Below are 20000 nucleotides of genomic sequence, written 5' to 3' on the forward strand. Positions count from 1 at the left end.
GCCTGATCCAGTTGGGTTCTTCTTATGCAGGGAAATGACTTCTCTCCATCTGAGACCTTGAAAAGCTGCAGCAGGTAGGGCAGTAAGCCATATTTTCAAGACATAGGAGGGCCCAATTATCATGTAGGTTGGCCTTTTAGCAGTGAAACCTCAGTGCAGCTCAGCAGCTGATGGTGGTATCTGGAGAACCCAGGAGCCAAATAAAGAGCTTCCACAAATTGCATGGAGCATGGAATGAGGATGAGGTGGAAATCCTGAAGCTGTAAAATGAACTCTATGCTGCCAATGGGGTTGGTGGTGGAAATCTCATCTTGGAGTGCTCTGAATGTTTCAAAAGGCATCACAATGGAATCTTGTTTGTATTTAAATAATTTGCTTCATTGTAAATAAATCCAGGGCATCCAGTCTGCTTTAGTCTCTGACTTTGTAGCGCTAAGTGGTGTGTTTCTGTTTCAAGAACCCGGAGGCAGATGTTTTAGAAGGACGAAAAGGAGCCTAAGCCCTTCTCCACGGTGGATTCAAAATCTGCTTTAAAAGAATTATGAAGTCAACACAAAACTGTCCCTCTGGAGCGGATAGAGGGACATTCTTTTCCATCTCACACAACACCAGAACCAGGGAACATCCACTAAAACTGAGTGTCGGGAGAGTCAGAACAAACAAAAGGAAATATTTCTTTACTCCTTGCCACAGGATGTGGTGATGACGCCTGAAGGCCAAGATGCCTTTCAAAGGGGGACAGACAGATTTCTGGAGGAAAAGTTCATATAGGTGACATGCCATGAAGGATATACACAACCTCCTCGTTCTAGAAGTAGGCTACCTCAGAAAGCCAGATACAAGGGAATGGCAACAGGATACAGGTCTCTTGTTGCCTTGTGTGCTCCCTGAGGTATCTGGTGGACCACTGTGAGGTGCAGAAAGTCGAACTAGATGAGACTTTGGCCTGATCCAGAGAGGCTCTTCTCTTGTTCTTATGACATGGTAAGCGAAGTTTCATTGGAGAATTGCTCAGCACACCTGGCAACATCAAGCTGAAAAGAGCAGCCTTTTCCTTTTCGAAGGTAAAAGCACGAGAGGTCGTTTTAGTGGAAAGCTGGGCAAGGCGTTCCACAATCTGGCTGGACTCAGTGCCATGGTCAGCTCTTCCCCTCCTGGACTTCAAACAGCACAGCTGTTCCAGACTCAGATCTGCTGCTTTTCGGAAATGTAATTTGGACTTCCACTGAACACAGGCTTTCTTTGGCCTAGAGATGGTATAAGGTCCTTTGTCTTGGTCCAAGAGGAGAATTTTGTTCTCCCAAATATGCAGAGAACACCAGTGGGTGCAGGCGAGACGGGGGAGCATTTATTCACTAACTTGGTTGTTGTCAGAAACAAGGGAAGGGTGAAGCGTCCACCCTCATAACTGGAACTGGCCTTCCATCTGCTCAGTGAGTACAAACTCCACCGCAGGCTGCAAGCAGCAGCGGCCTGGCATTTCCGCTTAAATCCTGAGACCTGGTGTTGCCTGACACATGGTCTGTTTCAACCCAAAATCTGGCTGCCAGAGCTCCTGGCAGCAGGCGCCCCAGGTCAGGAATGGCGTGTGCTTGGAAAAGCTCTGGTTTGGCAACCCAAGGCCAACCTGAGGAGCATCCTGTAAGATGAGCCTATCAAGCAGGCGGGCACAAGGGCCATAAATGTGGAATGTTCTGTTTCGGCCTGCCACTCCTGCCGGAGGGGATGAGGCCCATCATTCACTCGGAGCGCTTTTAAAAATCGGAGTACAGACTGTGCTGGAGATGGGACGCTGAGCAGATTCCTCATGGATCACCCCCCCCCCCATTTTTAAGTGACTTCCTAATACCAGTGGGCCTCATGAAGGTACTGGGCAAAGCAAATTGGGCAGTGGAAGCTCAAACTGCTGGATCACATTCAGCTTGTTGTCCACTGAAATGCCCAGAGCTTTTTCACACTTACTGCAGCTCAGGCAAGGATTCCCAATCTTATAAATGTGCTTCTGGTTTTCCCCACACAAATGCAGAACTTCACCTTTTTTCCCCAGTTGAAATGTGCATTTCTGTCTGCATTTGCCCTGATTTCCATCCAGTTGAGATGATCTTGGATCCTGTTCCTCTCCTCTAAGGCATTGCCCCCCCCCCCCAAAGCTGGTGTTATCTGCAGATATGATGAGATTTCTCTCTACTCTCCCAGCTCTCACCCAAGGCATTCATAAAGATACTGAATGACACTTGGCCCAAGAGAGAGCCCCGAGGCAGCCCACTGGTGTCTTTCCTCCACGTCAAGGAGTCACTGTTGACAAAAATTTGTTGGCTATGGATCAGATTACGTCATGACTGAACTAAGTCAAATCACTTGCCCAGTGTTTCTTAAACTTTGTGTTGGGACCCACAATTCCCCTTGCTCCATGTTGCACGGCAGCAGCCCTAATGGGGCTCCTCGAATCTGTGCCACCGATCCGAGTGGCCTGATGCTAGGACAGGCCGCCTGGAAGACGGCGTTAGGATCCAGCGTAAGCGCCAGCGCTTGGCAAGACCCCCCCTCCCGGGCTCAGCCCACCCATGGGCCCTCCTCCCCAACCCTGGAACACCCCCCACCCTCTCTGAACCCCCACGCCAGACAAGGTAGGCCGGCTCTAACTTACCTGTCCACTGGATTGTACCCTAATATGTATATGTTTTAAACAATGGTAGTCAATGGAACCAGATAAGTGTTGGCAGGATTTCAGCCTTAGGATGTTCGGGAATTTTTTTTTTTAAACAGATCAGGGAGGGTTAGGAGGAGGGTTCTTTATTTTACATACGTTTAAAAACCTATACTAATTGTAAATTTTTAATTAATTAGATTTGTTTTTGTTGTATGAGGGATGTTAAGAATTTTCCTGCTGGATGATGTCACTTCTGGCCATGACATCACTTCCAGGTTAATGACATCACTTCTGGTGGGTTCCAACAGACTGTAATTCCAAGTGGACCCCTGTGCTAAAAAGTTTGAGAACCACTGCACCTGCCCATACGCTAGGGTTGTCTTTGGAGGCCATTCTCCAGGGACCCCATTCTCTGACCAGAGGAAAGTCCTTTTTAATCCTGGCACTCCATTTATGGAACCCCTCCCCGGGTAAGCTCACTTGGCACTAGTTCTCTTGCCAGGCAAAAACTTCAAGGTTCTCCCAAGTGTCCTTTGAGGGTTTCTGTTCCTAGCTACAGGTGCTAACTATTGTGATATTTAAATAATTGAAAACAATATGCGATTTTGAACAACAAATCACCTGTTTGACTGAAATTTTTTGAGAGCTGGTGCATGAGTGTTTTAAATGAGCACATAAATAAAAGTGTCTGAGGCAAAGCTATTGAGGCTGATGCTGTGAAGGTGACAGATGCAAACATGACAAATTCTCAGCACAGGTCCTCTTTTTCATCTTCCTGGGCATTCCATGAGCTTCCTTGCCTGGGAGGGAGATACTCCAAGAACTTGCAGTGCCTGTGTGGGGGGTGCAGCTTCACCCAGGCAGTGGAATAGGAACACCTCAATTTTTCCACCTCCTCATCAGGGACCAACTTGCTCTGAGTATGGAGCACCTGGGGACTTCTGCTGTCCAAAGATGCCAACTCCAGCCACTATACCCTTGACCCTGAACCGGCAGGGCAATGCCAAAGGTTATTCCTAAATGCAGCCAGTTTGATAAAGTGCCTGACAGAGACAAGAACAATATAGTCCCAGAAGCCATTTTAGGCTCACCTGGCCCAGCTATTTATTTGCAAATTCAAAACAGCTGATTGCTCTTAACAGCCCATTAATTGGGAACACCTGATGATGGATGTTTTCCACCTTAACATGCTTGACAGGTGAGGCTGCTAAGGCAGAACCACCTGCTGGAGCCTGGGCACCCCTCTACCTGGCTGGCAGTGTAACCGAATCGCGAGGCAGACCTTGCAGGCTAATCCAGGAGTGGGTCCGGAAAAACAAGCACTTCTCTTGCTCTGCTTCCCCCTTGTTTATGTCTCAAACTGCTGGCATGAACAGGGAGGACTGTTTGTTTGCGAACTTTTTCTCTTTTGCCAGGTCATGTCACCCAAGCTTTGCAAATGCATCACCAGCTGGTATAAAAGCTGGCAATTTGTTGAGTAGGTCACTGGGCAGAGGAAAGATCAGTTGAAGGGCTGGGGAGGAACCTTCCCATCTGGGAAGCCAACCAAATGGTGCCATGGGCAGTTTCCTTGACCCTATTTCAGAGACCCCACTACAACCTACAGCAGAGCCCATTATTCAGCGCAGCGAGAAGGAACATGCTGAAATGAGCAAGTGTTTGCCTGTATGCCTGCTCCTGGAGGCTCTGCACCTCCTTGTGGGCTGAGTTTCCAAGGCTGCCAATCTCTTTCATGGCCACAACACTGTCGCTAAAGCTGAACTGGCAAGTCACTTCCACCAGCTGTTACACGACTTTCCAACCCAGGCCAGTTTTTGTCCATTTGGCTCAGGGATACATTCTGACCCCCCACCGCAACCTCAAATGAAAAATCCAGAGTTGTCACAATGACTCATCAGGAATAGCTCTGAAAATAAGTGTTTGGAAATATAAAGACCTCTTGGGGCACCCATGAGGCGAAAATCTATTTCTTTGTCTCACTGATCCTGCATTTCCCCCCTTCTTTTAACATGGAAATGTACCCATAAGAGACTTCAAAGTAGCTACTTAGTAAACAACATAATCAAATTATTCCCCCCCTCAAGGAACCTGAAAATGTGTAATTTTTTAAAATCCATCTTTATAACAAATCTTTAAAAAAAAAAATCCCTGCCAGAAAAAAAGCACTTTTCAAGCCTGAACTTCGCTGTAAGCCCACTACAGGCTTCTCTTTGGTGAGAAACAGAATGGGTTTTTTAAATTAAGTGTTGTTGGATTAATAAGAATTTAAACAAAAGGAAAGAATGTTTCCTGAAATACAAACAAGGAGCAAAAATTATGAAATGCAAACCCTCAAAGAAAAACAATTGGGCTCTCTGTGATCTACAAAATGAAGCAATTGCAGAGTTCTGCTGGCAGGACTGACTGACTGAAGAGTCTTGGATATTAAATGTAAGCCTGGTGATGTGCTAAAGGACAGTCACCGGATGGATAGGAGGAGAGGCACAGAACACAGGCAAAATGAGAGGCAACCAGCCTATTCGCTTGCCCCGGAATCTGCTCCAAAGTATTTCTGCATATGGAGGCTGCCAAGCCTCAAGCTCCTCCCTGAGCTTGTCTGATCATTTCCAAAGTCATCTAGAGCAGAAAGCTGTCACAGTCCCTCAAAGCCATGAATTCTGATTGTTCAGAAAGCACCGTCCAGACAACTGAGCTTGCAGAGCTGGCTTCAGAGAGGAACAAGCCAGTTTACCCCCTGGAGCAACTGGGACTTCTTCAGCATTTGACTGGAATGCTGAAAAAGCTCTGGTGGTCACCACCACACACCTCCCCTTGCCCCAAGACAAAACAACAACAAAACAACTTGCTGTGGGGAAGGGGGGAGAGTAAATACAAACATCAGAAGAGCCCCACTGGATCAGGCCAAAGGCCCACCCAGTCTAGTTTCCTGCCACTCCTCACAGTGGCCCACCAGATGCTTCAGGAAGTGCACCAGAGAACAAGAGACCTGCATTCTATTGCCACTCCCTTGCATCAGACATGTCAGTGACAGGCTACTTCTGAAACCAGGAGGTTGCACAAACCCATCACAGCTTGTAACATGTGAAGGACTTTTCCTCCATCAATGTCCCATCCCCTTTTAAAGGCATCCAGGCCACACGCCATCCCCGCTTCCTGTGACAAGGAGTTCCACAGTCTAATTGCATGAGTAGCAGATGGCAGAAGGTGCTCCAAGATGGTTGGCAACCTTCAGTCTTGAAAGATTATAATATAAGCCTACAGCGCCTGGTATTCCCAGGCGGTCTCCCATCCAAGTACTAACCAGCCCTGACCCTGCTTAGCTTCCCAGATTATGGTATAAGCCTACAGCACCCGGTATTCCCAGGCGGTCTCCCATCCAAGTACTAACCAGGCCTGACTCTGCTTAGCTTCCGAGATCATGGTATAAGCCTACAGCACCCGGTATTCCCAGGCGGTCTCCCATCCAAGTACTAACCAGGCCTGACTCTGCTTAGCTTCCGAGATCATGGTATAAGCCTACAGCACCCCGTATTCCCAGGCGGTCTCCCATCCAAGTACTAACCAGGCCTGACCCTGCTTAGCTTCCAAGATCAGACAAGATCAGGCATGTGCAGGGTAACAGGTGTGCACCTTTTACTGCACCAGGACTCCTGGGGTGGGAAGGCGAAGGAGCAGCTGTGGCCAACTACGTTTTTTGAGCAGAATCATGGTAGGGGCCTGTTTGACATGGGATGCAGCTGTCTCTATTCTGCTGAAAAGGGAAAAGCAAGGTGTCCACATGCCTGCTGCAAATGCTTGAATCTAGCTGGCCTTCCATGTTTTCAGGAACTGGCCCAAAACTAAGCCTCTTGACCACACCTAGGTGGCGAGAGGACGATGCTTCTCTGAGGCACAAGTGATTAATTAGATGATGAAAATATTGCATCGTCTACACATCATTACCTACAACGAGAGCCAGGATGGTTCAGTGGTTTGGGAGCTGGATTAAGACCTGGAAGACCCAGGTTCAAATCCTCACTCAGTCATGACGCTTCCAGGGAGACCTTGGACCAGTCACTTTCTCTCAGACTCACCTACCTCACAGGGTTTTTGTGAGGACAAAAGGAGGGGAGGAACCACGCACATCACCCCGAGCTCTTTGGAGGAAGGGGGGGTATGAAAAATGTGAAATATAAATAATGAATAAAATAATATTATAAGTGGCTTCAATTGCTAGGTACAATGTTCCTGCTCTCAGCTGCGCAATCCAGACTCTGGCTAATTATAGAACACATGAAGGAAAAAACTGGACCTCAAGCAATTTTCATGATGATGCGGTCACCCTAATGCTGGGTCTATCTACTAAGAGATCTGCAAAGCAACCTGTGCTCTGAAAACCTGGCAGCTCCCCTGGGCTGCCGCTGATGCACTGGATTTCTGTAGCATTTTTGGAATCCGCCTGGAGCAATCTTCAATTATACGGCTGAAATGTGGCAATTAACTTGGTCTCTGTGGCTAATTAACTATTTCCAATTTGGCTCTGGAAGTTTCTGTTGGCACAGGGACAGCCATGTTCACCCCATCCTCGTGGAAAAGGTGACTTCTCAGTTCTGGTCAATTAAGTTAGTTGTGCCGCGGCCACAGGGAGGGGAGAATGCAGGGGCTTGCGTGAAAAACAAGCGATGCCTGTCACACAGAATGCTTGGAAGATCCAGGTGTGACCTTAGCATCAATCTAAGCATCAATGGTTTGATGCTAGCTCAATATCCTCAGTGAAACAAGAGAGGTTTTTGGAGACAGCACCCCTGCGCCTATAGAATGCCCTCCCAGGGTAGACCAGATTGGCTCCCTCCTTCAGCTGGGTTTTAGATGCCACTGGAAATGTTCCTGTTTAAGAAAGTTATGCAGTTATTATTTAGTTATTTATCAATCACATTTTTATACCGCCCTTCCTCCAAAGAGCTCAGGGTGCTGTACACAGCTGCTCCCCTCCTTTTTTCCTCACAACAACCCTGTGAGGTAGGTGAGGCAGAGAGAAAGTGACTGGCCCAAGGTCACCCAGGAAGCTTCATGGCTGAGGGGGGATTTGAACCTGGATCTTCCAGGTCTGAGTCCACCTCCCAAACCACTACACCACCCTGGCTATTATTATTATCACCATGATTATTTTTATCATGTCTTTTACTGTACTATGCTTGCTTTTTTAATTGGTTTTTATCATTAGCTCTTGAGGGCGAGAGAAGCTTTGTGGGCAGCTCTCAGATCCATAAGGGAACAGAGTTCAAAGGAGACCCATGGCACAGCCAGTCCTGACACATACAGGTTGAGCATCCCTTATCTGGATTGCTTGGGGCAGGAAGGTGTCCGGATTTTGGATTTGTCTGGGTTTCGGAATAATGGCATAAGTATTATGAGAAATGCTTCCTCTTGCTCTTTTCACTGTTACCCATTCAGGGGTCTTAGACATTTTCTAAAAAAAAGTCTACACAGGTACACACCACAGAGCAGAGAATAGAATTCATAGCTTCTACCCTCACTGTACATGGGAATGAACGCAGGACTTTCTAGTGTTTGCAGTAAAGAAAGTTTAAAAAAAAAAGTCTCAATTTCGGAATAGTCTGGATTTCAGATGCTCGGATAAGGCAGCAGTTTTCAACTGCTGTGACGTGGCAAACTGGTGTGCCGTGAGTCTGCCTCAGGTGTGCCGCGGGTCCAAGGAGTCAAGTGGCGGCAGCAGCAGCAGAAGCTGCGCGTGGGGGAGAAGCGGCAGCTTTGAGCCTCGCCCAGCAGCAGGAGAGAAAGGGGCAGACGCGCAGGGGCCTGAATGCTCCTGCTGTTGCCTGCCCCGGGCGCTGACTGGGCAGCCAGCCAGGCGGCTAGAGAAGCCTGGAAGAGCTCCAAGCGGGGGAACGTGGAGGGAGTGAGGTGCGAGCAGCGAGAGGAAGGAGGGAGCGAGAGTGAGAGCCAGCCTGAAGGTGGAAGCAGGTAGGAGCCAGAAGCAGCTGGCTGGCAAGGATGCTGGAGAGACCCTTTTCCTTGTCTGCAATGCCCCAAAATGACCCTCCCCTGGCAAGGCTTTGGCAGGAAGGGCGCTGGGCCACAATCCTATCCACACTTACCTAGGAGTAAGCCCCATTGACTATAATGGGGCTTACTTCTGAGTAGACGGAACAGAGCCTTGGCTGCATTCTTTCTCGAATAAACGAGCAGGCAAGTGATGCTTTTCTTCCCCCCCACCCCACTTCCTCCCCTCCTGCACACACATCCCCATCATAACTGCAGTTCACCCCTCTCTTTCTGCCCCTCCCCTCCCTCTTCACCACCTTCCAAAGTTCAGAGGGTGCCTCCTATTATCTCGCTCTCTTTCCCCACCCCAGTGAATCCTGCACTTGTTTCAGCCACATCTCCTCACTGTCCCTCACAGCACATTTCTATTTCTCCAGTGTGCTCAGTCTCATATCTCTTTGCCGCTTCCTGGCATATCAGAGCACATCAACTGATAACAGTTTGAACAGACCTGCTTCAAAACCTTTCCAGAAACCACACACACCTCCCTCTCCAAGCTTCTGGGGAATTTCTTTCATTGTCATGTAATGATCTAAGGCTGCCATCCTAACCACACTCTCCTGAGAGTAAGCCCCATTGAACAAAATAGGACTTACTTCTGAGTAGACCTGGTTAGGCTTGTGCCCTTAGTTATATTCATTACAATTAACTGTAACATCATAATGTAATTAAAAAGTAGTAGCGTGCCTTGACAACTTTAGTGCCTTGTCAGTGTGCCGTGAGCTGAAAAAGATTGAAAATGGCTGGGATAAGGGGTAATCTACTTGTATTCGATAGAGACAAAAACACCAAGTCCTTGTAAATGAGACAGACCAAGCTCAGAAGATGTGTTTTCAAGGAATGACATCACCTCAGACGTGGTCCAGCTACACACTGGCCTTGTGACGGGTAAATATGTGTGTTGTGCTCGAGACTGTTTAGCCCCAGCACCATCTGGGGCTTCTGCCCTGTGCCTGTGAACTCCCTATAACTCACACCCATCTGAAAATAACTGTGACATTCATATTGTTGAGCCTGTGGAAGCAAGGCTAGTGAGTGAGGCTGCCTCCAATATGAAATCTACTCCCTTTTAATTGGACTGTGCTGCCTCCTTTTCCCTGCCTGTGAAGTCAAGGTGCTCCTGCACACTTCAAGGCTGCCAAGTACTGTCCAGTCTGTAAACAAGACACCCCAAACTCCTGGAAGACACATGGACAGGACAGGCCTTAGAATATGTGATTGTAAAAATGCCAACAAGGCAGTGGTGTAGCTAGAAGGGGTGCAAAGCACTGTTTTGCAAGGAACCTCACCGCAGCATACAAGGACCCCCTCCCCTTCACAGCCATTCCAGGCATGGGGAGCAAAACAGAGGCGTACGGCTCCATTTTGCTCCCCCCACCTGGAATGACTCCAAAGGGGAGGGGGAGGGGCCCCTTGCACGCTGCAATGTGGCTCCCTGCAAAACTTAGTGCTTTGCACCCCCTTTGGCTATGCCACTGCAACAAGGATCAAGCTACAATCAAGGTGCATGCTCTCCCTCCCTCTCTCCCTCTCTCTGAGTATATCTGAATGTGTGTGTAACTGAATCTAAATGTGAAATTACACCACCCAAACTACATGCCAAGACAGACCGAATTTCCTGATCCCGACATGCATGTAAATTTTAATAGGAGACAAATTAAGGCAACAGTTCAAGACTGGGAAAAGACGGGACTCCATCATGGGCTGGCACACAGAGTACATTCTAGGTTGCTACCAATACACAAAACTGAAACAGAACGTAGGAATCTACATCTGAAGAATATCAGCTTTCTTAGGTGTTTTTCTGAACAACTCAACATTGTTCTAAATCAGGGGTGCCCAAACTCCGGCCCGGGGGCCACTTGCGGCCCTCAGGGGCTCCCAATCCGGCCCTCAGGGAGCCCCCAGTCTCCAATGAACCTCTGGCCCTACAGAGACTTGCTGGAGCCTGTACTGGCCCGATGCAACTGCTCTCAGCTTGAGGATGACTGTTCGACCTCTCACCTGAGCTGTGGGACCAGGGATCCCTCCACTACTTGCTGTTTCATGTCTGTGATGCAGCAGTGGCAGTGAAGGAAAGGCTGGCCTTGCTTTGTGCAAGGCCTTTTATAGGCCTTGAGCTACTGTAAGACCTTCATTCATTCATATAAGTTCCATCTCTAATAAATTCATTTATGTAAATTTATTTCCTGGCCCCCGATACAGTGTCAGAGAGATGATGTGGCCCTCCTGCCAAAATGTTTGGACACCCCTGTTCTAAATGACCGGGATGGGGGGAGGGTAGAGGGAATAATAATCAAATCTGAGGATGACACAAAGTTGTCATCTTGCTAAGGCCTCCTTCCCCTTGCTTACCCACACGGGCTTCTTTCTACCTTGGCAGAAAGTAGCAGCAGCAGCAAAAACATCCTCGCCAGTCATCACTGGGTGATGCTACATGGGGTTTTCTGACGGAGGAAGCATGGGGGGGGGAGTAGCTGTTCTTGCTATGGGCAGGCTGCTTAGAATGAAAGAAACCTACACCCACCACTGTAGCAGGATGGGGTCCAATTCGTAAGCCACTGCCAGGGGCTGGCTGGGCCCAGCCCTTCCTGGAAGATCAGGGCAGGCATCAAGAGTGGTGATCCCTGGACAGCTTCCTGAGGGTGCCTTGCCCTTCTGCCATGTTGCAGACAGCCGGCAGGTGTCTGGCTCAGCAACGAGGAGGAGGCGGCCTCTGAAATCTCTCAGTGACTTCTTGCAACACAATCCAGTTCCAGCTTCCACAATTCTTAAGAGAGATACGGCAGGACAGAAAAGGATCCTGGCTCTGCCAATCCTTCTGGAGCACAAGCAAGAGTCCCACTGGACATTCTTGGCCAAGAGCTCTGGGTCACTCAGATACTTTGCCCTCCTGAACTCCCAGAACACCACCTCAGAGAAAGCGGCAGCTGGTCACCAGGATCCAAGAGCTGCTCCAGTCCCTCTGAATAACAGCTGCTTGTGAGTGGCAGGAGGGGCAGAGTGACCTGGAAACAGCAGCGACCAAGCTGAGCAGCAGCTGCCCCTGCCACCAAGACATTCTGGCTCCTGCGGGCAACTGGGCAAGGCTGCACCTTTCCACTGGTATTCATGTACAACAAGGTGGACGCCCTGGCCTTGGAGGGGGGCAGGCCTCTGGAACTTGGCACAGTTGTCAGCTGGTGCCAGGAGACAGGCCATCCTGCTCACCTGCTCAAGGAGCCAGATGACATCCTGGCCTGCTGCTGCTCCCTCCTCCAAAGTGCCAGTGAATTCCTGTAGACCCAACAACACCACCTGGGCCAAAGCAGGATGGCAGCCGGCTGAAGCTGCCTCACCCCAGGCAGACCCAGAGCCCACCCCGGTTCAGGACCGTCTCCCCTGCCTTGCCAGATGTCTGACAGAGAGGCCGTTCCTAGCCAGAGACTGGTCTTTGGAACCTGCCTGAAAACCATGCACTCTCCCATTGAGCTGTGACTCCTCATTACAGAAAGCGGCTCACATGAGGAGCAATCCTCCACAAATTAAACACAGGCTGACAGCCCAACCCTAATTAACCCCCCTTTGCCAAGGCAGCTGGAGTACACACTGCATTCAGTGGGGGGGGGCAAGCCTCTGTTGCCCCATCTGCAGCCAGTTTGCTGGTGCAGAACTGAAAAGAATGAGTAAGAAGAGGGGAAGGAATCAGTGCCGCCCCAGTGGCTGATATTTAGAGGTAGACTTCCCCAGTACCTGGAGGTTCTCCTTCCAAACTATCACGGCCGATAACAATCAGACCAAATGTCGCCTTGTACGTTATTTTGTTCCCATCAGCAGTCAGTCAGAGGGTACGGCCCTCCCCACATCTGTGCTGCCAACCCCCCCAACAACTGGCATTCATCCACTGCAACCTGCAAGGAACAAGGTGTGCCCTGTCAGAGGGAGCTGCAGGGAACGGCATTCCAGATTCCAAAAGCCAAAGTCAGCCAGCAACTCCAGAGGGATCATAATTTCCACAGCTAGGTAGGGATCTGAGCATGAAAGCAAAACCTGTCCATGGACTCCTCCACCTAAGTCACTTAGCCCCTAATAGGGAGAACAACAGAAGGTCAGACATACACCATGCATCCTCCTGCTCACTTCCTTGGCACAAAAGGGTGTGTGTGTCTGTATCTGTGCGGGGTGCAAAGACACACACACACAGTGTCTTAGCAGTTTTTTTATTATTTGGCTGGGAAGGAGCTGCCTGGATGGTCACGGCTGCTCCAAAGGGAGCCAAAGGACCATTTTGGCAGGGGATGGTCTCAATCCTAGCCCAAAGGTGGAAGGAAGACTCCCTGCTTCTTGGGCTTTGCAAGGGTTCACAGCTCTGTGAAAAGGATGCTTCTCGCCTTGGCTGGCCCAGCTGGAAGTCAGCAGTGCCAGAGCGGAAACCGCAAGGTAGAGCCTTTCTGAGAGCAGCAAGAGCTTCCAAAAATCACCTGGCAGGTCTGGCCGAGTTAGAGAACAGTGCCTCATCATTACTCAGGCACATTATTTTAACCGTTCCAGAGGAATACTAGGTCCCTTAACACCACGGCCTTCGCAAAACGACTTATTTATTGTAAAGCTTTATATCCCTCCCTTCGCAATGAGGACTCAGGGCAACTTGCAAAACGGCATAAAAACAAAAATGTACTTAAAAAGCAAAAGAACAGAAGGCAAAGCAACAAGATACAAAACAAAAGCACAAAGAGAAAACTACCAGACAGATTGGGAGAGCAAAATACATTCAATTTGGGAAGGACCGATGGAAAAGCCAAACCATCAGCTGGTAGCACTTACCGAATGTCTGACAACAGCAAAGTCTGCAAGGGAGCCTGTTACAGTATGTGCAATTTGGTGGCTGGATAAGGCAGGCCTACTGGACCACTGCTGTGGGTAAGCAAACGTAAGCATACCTGTCAGCCAAGGGGGCAAGGACCAATCGGGGCAAAGTGCTGAGTCACTGCACAGAACAAGGAGAGGTGGGAAAAGCTGATGCAATTCCCTCCCAGGATGATGCAACGACATTCCTCAGTGATGAGGTCATGGCCTTTCCCATTGGCTGACAGGAGTATAAATGGCCAACAAGCACATTCCACTGTGTGAGTTGTAGGAGTGAGTTGCTGCATGAATCTCTGCTGGACTGGTACCTGATTTGCTGACTATTTGGACTATTTGCTGGACTGCCTCTGATTGCTGATGTCTGGAACTGCCCTCTACTTGTAAATACTTCCTGTAAATAGACTCTGGTGCTGGTACTTCCCTGGGTCTTGCCTCCTTTTTGGGGGGTGCTCTTCCCTGTGCTCTGAGCACCAACACTGCGGCTGCCGGTTTGCGCTTCTGCTGTCTCTGTGTTTTGCCCATTATCTAATTGGGTAAGAGGCATTTTTTCAAGTGGGTGCTCCTTTTCTTAGCAGGGGGAGAGTAACTGGCCCACCTCACCCCAGCAGTGTCTGTTCTAGTGGCTGTCTGCTGGTATTCAGTTGCATCTTTTTAGATTGTGAGCCCTTTTGGGACAGGGAGCCATTTAGTTATTTGATTTTTCTTTGTAAACCGCTTTGTGAACTTTTAGTTGAAAAGCGGTATATAAATACTGTTAATAATAATAATAATAATAATAATAATAATAATAATAATAATATCTCTAAAAGATAATTTCTACCTAAAAGATCTTACAATGGGGGAGATGCATTTGGAAGAATGCAGTTTGAATGCTTTTTAGTCTGCAAAATCACATTAATGACAATTTTGTCACTGCAAAATCTGGGAAGCTCACGATTCCTGCAGCCAGTTCAGTGCAAATGCTGAATACCGATAATGCAAACCCCCCCTTTTCAGAATCCTGGAATATGCAGCAGCCCTTCTCGCATTCCTGGCACAGCCTCATCCCACACTCCCTGTTAGGCATTTCTGACTGTGCCGATCTTTTGGAGTGCCCCAGTCCACTGCTTCCATTCGGCCTGTCATTCAATGTCGTGCTGTCACTGGAGGGGGAAGATGAGAAGGACTTCGGACACGGTAATTGTGATATTTGATTCTTAAAGGGGGAAGGAAGAAGATGCAGAGAAGGGAAAGCGGCAGTGGCTGCTGGCAAATTTTTGCTCTTGTACCTGGCCCAGTTTGGAGTCACAAGAGGAGCACCTTTCCCAGCTGGCACAGGTGTTCATTGCACACGGAGGCTCATCCTGCCAACTGGCCCCATTTGCCCTTTGCCTCACAAGAATCAAGACACTTCCTTGCCAGGATGCTGTAACGCTGTGAGAGCCCAGATTTACACAATTCAACCTACAACCACAACAAGTTGACTAGTATCATTCATTTCATCCATGAGTGGGATTTACCTGCACTGATTGCGTTCCAGACAAGAAAATTCCCTGGCACATGAAACATTCAAGGTGAGAGAAGGGCAACTTCCCTGGCAGCTGCAGGAGGTGGTGCTGGTGAACTACAGGCAATGCCTACAGAGGCAGAGGGAGGCTAACATTTCAGCCCCCAGCTCTCTGCATGAGTGACCCACAGACTTTCCATGGCTTTTCATTGTCTCATGCGCAGTCAAGCTGACAACATGTTCAGTACTTGATATGGTCCCTCTTTTGGCGTGAAGGTTGTGCATGTGTGGGCGAAACCATTCCACAGTCGACTTCTTCCCTCTCTAATTCTTCGGCTTCCCTGCTCTCATCTTCCTTCTCTACAACCCCAAATTCCACACTTTCTCAGCCCCAGGTCTTTTTGGGAAGCCCACACCACTGCACCATGACCTCTTCCCCCTTCCTCCCATTCCCCCTCTGTGCTCCTGCCATTACACACACCCCTTTTCCCTTCCAAAGACTTCCTTTCTCCTCCCCTCCTTGCTCTCATACTCTCCACTGCACTCATCAGGCAATACTGCTCGGCTCTACTTTGTCTCCTCCCTCTCCATTATTGTTGATTCCCCCCCCCACAATCAAATTTGTTCTGTTGCAGCTTTCACCTGTGCCTCCTCTTCCTCCGCACTGCTGTGCTGTCAGCCACTACACAGGGTCCCTGAACATGAATCTGTTTTCCCATCGTGTGTGCATGTCACTTATTTTTTAAAAGGCACCCCCGGTAAAGGAGGTCGGATGTTTAACCACCTGGGACCAGTGATCCATACTGCCCCCTCAACACAGAATAATACTACAGCAAAAAGCCAACAAAGAAAATAAAGACCCAGGAAGAAATCCATTGACCTTTGCATCCATGGAGTGACAGCATTCATCCAAGAAGGGCAGTAAGACACCCTGACCTCCCAGCCAAACCACTGCCAACATTTCAAAGAGCTGCTCTTAGGATTATGATGACTAACAAGTTAAATCATTAACCTCTTTTTAAAAACACGCCTATGGATTTCTTTCAGGGCAGAAGGAGAGAGGCAAGCCTGGCTGGGCTGGCAGAATTCAAACGGAACCTGCAGCTGCCAGGGAAACCACAGCTTCCTAATGAAAGCCCTGGAACTGGGCACTGCCTGTTCATGCCAGAGAGGAAGGGCGATGGGCCATGGCTTAGCACTGATTCTCACATGTGCCCCCCAGCTCTGCTGCTTTCCCAAAGCTATGGAAACTTGGAGCTCTGGTGCAAGTGGAGGGTAAGCAACATCCAGCAGAGTGGAAGATAGGCAGAGGTGCCTATCTACTTCCTACAGAGGTGCCTCTTTGCCAAGCTCATCATGCCAATCTCCTTCCATCCAGAGTTTCCTAGCTGTAGTTATTTCAGCCCTGGCATCACCCACAGGAGAGGACCTTTTTTATCTTCCTACTGGAGGGGTAAGGAGAGAAGAGGGACTTCCCCCTCCCTGCATTTTCCGGTCAATTGCTTAAGCAATTGATCTTTTTAATTATTTTTAAATTTTATTATTAAAGAAAAACATCTTTCTGGATCTCTTCCTAGACAGAGCATGAAGCTCCTGAAAGAGTGTAAAATTATTACAACCCCCCCCCCCAAAAAAAAGAGGACCTTGCTGTGACTGATATGGATTTTAAGTAAAGATTATGTTGCACTCTTGAACCCTTGCCTTTGGACTGACAATCAGCCTAAAGAAAACACAGGTCATGGTTCAGGATGTGGACTCACCTCCCTACATTACAATCTCTGAGCATGAACTGGAGGTTGTCCATGACTTTGTGTACCTTGGCTCAACGATCTCCGACACTCTTTCTCTCGATACCGAGCTAAACAAGCGCATCGGTAAAGCAGCTACCACGTTTTCCAGACTCACAAAGAGAGTTTGGTCCAACAAGAAGCTGACGGAACATACAAAGATCCAGGTCTACAGAGCTTGCGTCCTGAGTACACTTCTGTACTGCAGCGAGTCATGGACTCTTTGCTCACAACAGGAGAGGAAACTGAGCGCTTTCCACATGCACTGCCTCCGACGCATCCTCGGCATCACCTGGCAGGACAAAGTTCCAAACACAGTCCTGGAACGTGCTGAAATCCCTAGCATGTATGCACTGCTGGAACAGAGACGCCTGCGTTGGCTCGGCCATGTCGTGAGAATGGATGACGGCCGGATCCCAAAGGATCTCCTCTATGGAGAACTCGTGCAAGGAAAGCGCCCTACAGGTAGACCACAGCTGCGATACAAGGACATCTGCAAGAGGGACCTGAAGGCCTTAGGAGTGGACCTCAACAGGTGGGAAACCCTGGCCTCTGAGCGGCCCGCTTGGAGGCAGGCTGTGCAGCATGGCCTCTCCCAGTTTGAAGAGACACTTGGCCAACAGTCTGAGGCTAAGAGGCAAAGAAGGAAGGCCCACAGCCAGGGAGACAGACCAGGGACAGACTGCACTTGCTCCCGGTGTGGAAGGGACTGTCACTCCCGAATCGGCCTTTTCAGCCACACTAGACGCTGTGCCAGAACCACCATCCAGAGCGCGATACCAGAGTCTTTCGAGACTGAAGGCTGCCAATACATGAACCCTTGCCCAGAACGGGTGGGTTCCCGTCTGAATACTTTGTCTGGGCAAGAGTAAAATGAAACTGTAACTTATGGCCCCACCCTGACCTCGAATTAACATGTGTTTACATTACTGCACCCCAAGTGCACTGTTTGCTTGCAGTTGGTAAAAGTGTGCAAGAGTTCCAGTGGTCCAAATCCCATCACTGAGCTGGCCTTCTGCTTGAGGCAAAACAGCTATGCCAAGCGGTTATCCTCCTAAGCATCCCAATTTTTTTTGCCAAAAAGCAGTATGTAAATATTCTTGATTCTTAACAAGAAGATGTCCTAGGACTGCCCGCCCTGGCTCTTCCCTTGGTCACACCCTTGGATGCATGTATCATACAGTTCAATTGCTTGGTCTGACATTTCAGAGCACAGAATTAGGTCCTGTGTTCTAAGCTGGGGCTCCCCCGACACTCCTGGCAAGTTTGCCAAACAGTTCTCAGGGAAGATCACCGATTCTGCACACGAGCATAATCAAGGCATGCAGATCAAAAGGAATCAGGCTGCAATTCTATACACACTTACCTTGCAGTAAATTCTATTAAACTCAATGGGGCTTACTTCTGAGGAGTCACGCATAGGACTGCCTTGTCATTTTGATAGCTGGGACTCAGTACAGGTTGGGCATCTCTTATCTGAAGTGCTTGGGTCCAGAAGGATTGTGGATATCGGATTTTCTGTATTTCGGAATACTTGCATATATAATGAGAGTATTTGAGGATGGGGTCAAAGTCTAACCACAAAATTCATTTATGTTTCATATACCTCTTAGACACATGGCCTGAAGGTAATTTTATACAGTATTTTAAACAGTTTTGTGCATGAAACAAGGTTGGTGCATGAAACATTGGGTGTGATTTCATTTCTTTTGGCAAAAAAAGTAAAGGGAAAAAGTCATGCTGGAGCTCAAAAAAGTTCCGTATTTTGGAATTCCGGATAAGGGATGCCCAACCGTACTGATCTGCAGCCCTTTCTAGATGCATGACACACCAACAGCAAAGCACATGTGCTTCTGAGCTGAGAGCACGTTACCTCCAAGAGTCATCCCGGCCTCGTAGCATTTCCGCAGACGACAGGAAGGACAGTTTTTCCTTCGGAATTTGTCGATGGTGCAGTCATTCCGGCTAGCACAGAGGTACTTCTGTTTACCTAAAGACATAAGAGATAAATGGTGAGCAGAACCGTTTTCACTGCTCTTGCACTGACATAGACCATCACCATCAACAGATCAACGCTACAAGGACAGACAGTCTCACAGATGTGTTGCCAAGGTGCTGCACCCACTTGCTAATTGTAATCATAATAATATCCATGCAGAAAATCTGAGTTCTACCGTTAAAGAGATATTCTGTGCCCTGTAAAAATTATGCATCATCAAGTAAAGATGTATAGATATATTTTATATTTAATTTTATATTAAATTTATTTATATATATATATATATATATAAAATATTTAATATTTAAGTTTTGGTTTTGCCAGTTAGAGAGTTTTTGGTTTTGCCAGGGAGAGGCAGAGTGGGAAGCCATCCTATTGGAAATCCAAATTAGTCCACTTTCACTTGGCATTGTCTACATATTTCAAGAATATTGATGCAACTCTTAAGGGCTAGAAACTTGCTTTTTGGAAACAAACATTAAAACTGAGTCTCTTTAGACCAGGGGTGCTCAATAGGTGGATTGCGATCTACCGGTAGATCGCGAGGCAAAATGAGTAGATCGCGGAGTGCCGACCCCCCCCTTCAGGTGCCTCTGGGAGGAAACGCCTGGAGTAAGGCCCATTGTACTCAATGGGGCTTACTCCCAGGTAAGTGTGGCTAGGATTGCAGCCTCACAGCCTAATCCTAGGCATGTCTACTCAGGAGTAAGTCCTGTTACACTCAGTGGGGCTCAAGGTACACCAACATACATTGTACACATAAATGTTATATGTTATGATGGCGCGAACATTGTAAAAAAAACTCTGGTAGATCTCCGGGCCTTGCTGGGTTTCAAAGTAGCTCTCGAGCCAAAAAAGTGTGAGCACCCCTGCTTTAGACAATGAATTCTATTCCCATCAGCTGTTCCCATCAGCCATTTTTGTGCTTATGCGGTACAACAGGGAAATCCAGAACCCTGATTATTGTGTTATCAATGGAGAACAGGAAACCCAGGACACAAAACATCAGTGTTCAGAATGGTGAAAATTTCACTTTTTAAAAACACTGTGACTATAAAGAGAGTTCCATCTTTCCAAGTGATGGCAATGACCCACTTGCTTATTATTACCTACAGCAGGGGTGTCCAAACATTTTGGCAGGGGGGCCACATCATCTCTCTGACACTGTGTTGGGGGCTGGGGAAAAAA

The 20000-nt window shown here is 48.3% G+C and overlaps 1 protein-coding gene across 1 annotated transcript in view; it reads right to left on the reverse strand.

Moving 5' to 3' along the window:
- Window positions 1-20000, reverse strand: part of AR (androgen receptor) — a 156339-nt gene that overhangs the window by 39167 nt on the left and 97172 nt on the right. Inside the window, exon 3 of the mRNA XM_066640207.1 lies at window positions 18687-18803. Within this exon, the coding sequence (XP_066496304.1) occupies window positions 18687-18803 (117 nt within the window). The remainder of the gene's footprint in view (window positions 1-18686; window positions 18804-20000) is intronic.

Source organism: Tiliqua scincoides, chromosome 12, assembly GCF_035046505.1.
Source record: "Tiliqua scincoides isolate rTilSci1 chromosome 12, rTilSci1.hap2, whole genome shotgun sequence".
In the NCBI taxonomy this organism is placed as follows: domain Eukaryota; kingdom Metazoa; phylum Chordata; class Lepidosauria; order Squamata; family Scincidae; genus Tiliqua; species Tiliqua scincoides.